General features: G+C 40.9%; 1 protein-coding gene across 1 annotated transcript in view; it reads left to right on the top strand.

The window, feature by feature from the left end:
* The first annotated feature begins 1,559 nt into the window (after positions 1 to 1,559).
* LOC106947283 (Kv channel-interacting protein 2) overlaps positions 1,560 to 5,069 on the top strand; it is a 53,706-nt gene continuing 50,196 nt past the window's right edge. Inside the window, exon 1 of the mRNA XM_015032179.1 lies at positions 1,560 to 1,875. Coding sequence (XP_014887665.1) covers positions 1,788 to 1,875 — 88 coding nt within the window. The 5' untranslated portion in view covers positions 1,560 to 1,787. The remainder of the gene's footprint in view (positions 1,876 to 5,069) is intronic.

Genomic DNA, 5,069 nt, shown 5'->3' with positions numbered 1-5,069 from the left:
GCTTGTGGAGAGGACAAGAAGAAACAGGTGTGCGTGTACATTATTTGTAAGGCTTCTTTGTGTGTTTTTGTGTGTGTTTACATCTGCCGGTCTGAGTACCAGAAAAATCCATTGGGTCTGGGGTTGCTGTGGCAACAGTAATCACTTCTAATTCGGCATCAGGGAGAAGGAGAGAGGATAAAGGTGGAGTGGCAGCAGTTGAGAGGGGAGTTGTTGAGCGAAAAACAATAAAAATGTGACAGCAGGGAAAACAAGGTAAACGTGTTTGCGTGTTTTAGTGACTCTGAAAGTGTTCAAAGACTGAAAGCAGAATGATAAGGTGGAGAGGTTTTACATAAATGCCTCTCTTTCTCACTCCCATAAGATTTTAAAGCTCCCATTTTCTCTCAGTTGCCTCATAACCTGTCATCTGACACTGAGAGCTGGTATTTGTACAACAATTTCCTTTTTGTCAGTCGCTTTTCATTTTCAAATCTACCACACGTCATAGTGAAGTAAATATATTCATTATATTCAGCAGGGAAAATAATTATAGGGCTTTTCAGTGTTTTGTATTACTAAAGTTCCAACCATATCTGTAATCTGGTCGATTCTTTTTCCCGGAATGTTGAGAGTGTTTCCTGAGTTTACCTATAATATGGTAAAATGTTGTTCTTTCTACTTCCAAATTATGACTGCAGTGGTTCTTCTTGAAATATTCATAAATGTAGACAGACAGCTAAATAGCCAGTGGCACCATTGCAACAATAAGGCTTAGAAGTTCCTGATGGGAAGCTTTTTGAATGGCAACCAATTAGGACTAAAGCATCTGATAATCCACACTGACTGGATGAAAGATTGCACTTTATTATACACAATTTATGGACTTAGTTGTTTTCTCTCTCTCTGTCTGTATTGCTTGAGTTACTACTGAGCTCTTGTGTAAACTTCATGTAAATAAATATTAAAAATAGATATTCATAATGAAAAACAATTATGTATTCAAGTCTTATTTCTCCACTGTTTCCCTCTTTGCCTCACTTCCACCAAGATACCTGCATCTTCCTATATTTTCACTTTCATCTTTTGCTCATCCTTACAACTGGATTTTCCTCCATGTGTTATGAACATGGGTAACGAGTAAGGAGGCAGTGTGATGCAAATTAATAGGTTTGCTTTTTATTTCTTTTTAGTCTGTCACTTTACTCAGCCTCCCACCGGCTCAAATATACACACGCTGTCTCACATGCTGTCGTCTTTATGAGGCACGAGTGGAAGGAAAAATAGAAAAGAACAGCATGAAAAAGATGTGTGAAGCATGCACCAGGAAAAAAATCACCACCTGCCACTCAAGCCGGCCTCTTCGTAGTATTTGTCTCACTCACGCACACACGCAGACACACACACGCACACACACGCATACACACACCGTCTCTGTTGTGTGTGCCGGTCCGTAATTTTCCGCCACGCTCAGTTGCCATCCAATGAGAGGCCAGGAGAGGGCTTTTCAGACCGTGAGGGGGAGGAGACAGAGCGTTGCCTGCTGATTGACAGTGAGCGCCCTACAGGTGGAGAGAAGAACCGAGAGAAGGAAAGGGGGGGTGGGAGAAGACAACACTGAGAAGAAGGAGAAGGGGTGAGTGAGGAGAAGGGAGAGAAGCAGCAGCAATCAGACTTCCATACACTCACATTAAACGGTCCTTCGTTCCTCCTCTCCTACCCTGGGAGCTTGCTTCCCTGGGCAGATCGGCCGACTAACACCACCAGTGATTACCACTGTCATCACACACATCCACTGCTGCACCAAGATGAGCCAGTGCAGGAAAAGGTGCAAGAGGCAGCTCACCAAGGTGGCTCGGTATTTCTACCGCTTTCTTATGGGAACGCTCACTCAAGGTAGGCACCTAGAAAAACTTGGACTTTCCACACTGAGAGGTTTGCCAGTTTGTCCACTTCTTGATTTCAGGTGGACCACTAAAGTTAGCAGAGGTGTTTGGATCAGTTTGCTCCTGTAGCTGAGATTGTCTGCAGCCTTGTTAATAGAGACAAACACTCTAAGCCTGTCTACATTTATCTCAAAGAGTGCGAGTGTGTGCATCTGTCTGTATGCAGTCCATCCGAGTGCTTTGTTTCATCTCCAGGCTGTGAGACTAACAAAGCTTTGACATCAAACAGCTTAAAGATGCTAGTCATTATTAGCCGCACTGTGTGTGTGTGTGTACTGGATCCTCTTTTTGTGAGCTTACAGTAGATTTTCACACTTGCTTTCCTATTATGCATATTAATTGAATCAGCTCTCTGTATGCAGAGTCAGGATCAGAAAGCTGCTGGGCTTCAATGGACTCACTCTTTCCTTCTTTCAATCTCTCTTTCAACTCCCGTCCTCCTTCACTGCTCTGTCCTTCTCTCCCCCTGCCTTCTTTTTGAAAGTATGTGGCATCCCACCTCCACTGAGGAAGTCTCAGAGGGGTAAAAAAAAACAACTACCTTTTATCCAGCCCCCAGTGTGACTACAACTCTCACATCCTCATCCTCCTCTGCTTTCGAGCTCTAACAAGAAAACTTTATGATGCAAATCTGCAAACTGAGATTACCACAGTTAAGAAGTTGAAAGTAGATTAGAAATTGCTTTATTTTTTTTCCAGCATCTTATTTCTTTCAATCCCAGTATGTCCACCTGAGGCTGAGTTAAGTGTCCTTGGCTTGTAAACAACTTCTGTAACATTGTTCGCTGACATCTTACTGCACAATTTTAGGCCCTTTTTTTTTTTTTTGGTTTTTTGTTACCTTTTCTGAGTAATATTAAGCTGCAGCCCACGTCGTCTTTAGAAAATCATAATAGCAAAAGGAGGTTCTACCGAATCCCAGCAGCTAATCTTGAGGATAGAGATGAATCTGTATTTTGATGACCTTGTCAACAGATCAGTGTGCGAATGGGAACTCAACGAATATGCTGATCACCTCGACATCGGCTTTTCATCTTTTCTGCTCAAAGCTTTGGCATTTACATTTCCTCATGTTTGTGCTGTGAAAGCAGCACCTAGGCATATGTGCACAAGTGTGACAAATTCTTGATGAAAACAGTGATAATATAAAACTAAATGGAAATAAAATCACAGTTGAGGAGGCGTTTGGATCAGCTGGTTAGGTTTGGCACACCATGTGCTCGGGCACCAAAGGTCCTGGATTCAGCTGTCCTGGGCTTGGGATTCTGTCTGGGCCCTTTGTTTCTTGCATTTCTTCTTCTCTTCCTGCTGCCTACTGTCCACCTTCTTACAGACGGCTACTAGAGCCACACACCCGAAAATATAAAGAGGGGACATGTATGCAGTCTGCAATTGTTTTATGTTAGAGGTGTAAAAAGCTCTCAAGTCACAAGATTTTGTTGAATTAAAATGAGACCCTCTTTCTTGTCAAAGTTTGTCTGTCACAAAGCACGAGTCTTTATCAGATGAAGAAAGTGAAAACTATTACTATAAAGGAGAATGTTTTAGCTTCAGGCTTGAAATGCATTTTGAAATATAAACAAAATAGTTTCTTAGTTGCCCTCAACTAGAACTAGACTCAACTAGAACTGCTCCCCAGGCTGTCTGACAACATCTGGTTAATAAAGTATGAAATAAGTTGGTGTGATTGCCTTTTGTATGTTCAGAGGAGAACAGAAACAACAGATTGACCTACAATATGTAAAAGATTTAAGAACATAGCCATGTATTTTCCTGCGCAAACCTGTAACTCCGACAGAACTGAGCAGAGCTGCTCCGTCTCTTGCTTCTTCATTGTGTGTGTCCTTCAGAGACACGTGGTGCTTGCAGGGCTGTGAAATCACGGTCATTCTGCTCCAAAACTTAATACATGTGTTCCTGGTGCTGCTCATTGTTACCTTCTCCGCCCTGAGCAGCTTCGTTATAGCATCTCCACCGATCCGCTGTTGTGGATTTTCGGAGTTTGCAAGGTCTAGAGTTTGTCTATGGGATAACCTGCTCACTCAGTTTTTAGGTAGTGGCTGACCTCATAATGTTGCTGGACCTGACCAACTACAGCAACCCCAGATTACAGCATTGCACCCACAGTCTTAGACACTAGGCATGATGGGAGCATCACTACAGCTGCCGTTCTTCCCACCCCGCTGTGCCCATCACTAGAAGAGGGTAAATCTTGACTCATCAGATCACAGGACCTTCTTATATCGCTCTATAGTCCAAACTTTATTCTCCCTTGAAATTTGTAATTTTTTTCTCCAGTTAGTCTCTCTGATTAGTGGATTTCTCGTGGCTACACGAGAATCCCTTGAGTTCCCTTTACATTGTTTGTGTGGAAATGTTCTGACTTTTACTACTAAATAAAGTCCTGAGTTTCACTGACTTTCGTCCCAAACATAGAAGTGCTCACCGATCATATTCACTCAGGGTTTTTTCCAACCACATTTCCTTCCCAAAGGCCATGGTGGCCCACTCTCCTTCCAGTTTTTAATAATTCATTGGAGAGTTCTCAAAGCAATTTTAGTAGTTTCTACAAACGCCTTAGATGTCTTCTTTGCTTGATGCCAATGATTTGATGGTGCTCAGGCTCGATAGAGCTTACTACTAATAAAGGACATGTATTTTCTAAACTCAAACAGTCCATGCACATTAATGTGCTAAATTCTAGATAGTAACTCTCAGCTTTCTCATAGTGGCAGGGTGTATACATGTCGGACTTAAATTTACTCCAGTGTAGGTTACAGGGGAGGTTTTTAAATAAAAAAAAAGTGTGTTATTGATAATTAAAAAAGGACAATTGTTACAGTGCCAGTAATAACAGTTGTGGATTACTTTGAGTAGGTCACTAACTCTTTTTTATAATAACTGTTTTTCTATAATAACTGTTTTTAATATTTGGTTTTTCTGATTTTACTTCATGTGTCGCCATGATGGCCATACGGCTTTTTGGTACTTTTTGTGATCATATTGCATAAAAGTTTTTTTCATTATTTTTTATATTTTTATCAAGAACATTTTCAAGACTTTCATTTTTTTTTTTTTTTTTTTTATTATTAAAAACCCCTTATTTTAATACAAAAAAAAATTTTTTTTTTTCTTTAAAAAATT

The sequence above is a fragment of the Poecilia latipinna genome, unplaced genomic scaffold (genome assembly GCF_001443285.1).
Source record: "Poecilia latipinna isolate Pla-1442-1.1 unplaced genomic scaffold, P_latipinna-1.0 Scaffold232, whole genome shotgun sequence".
Taxonomy (NCBI): domain Eukaryota; kingdom Metazoa; phylum Chordata; class Actinopteri; order Cyprinodontiformes; family Poeciliidae; genus Poecilia; species Poecilia latipinna.
Note: the sequence above shows the minus strand (reverse complement) of the source record. Positions and strands in the feature narration are given on the sequence as shown.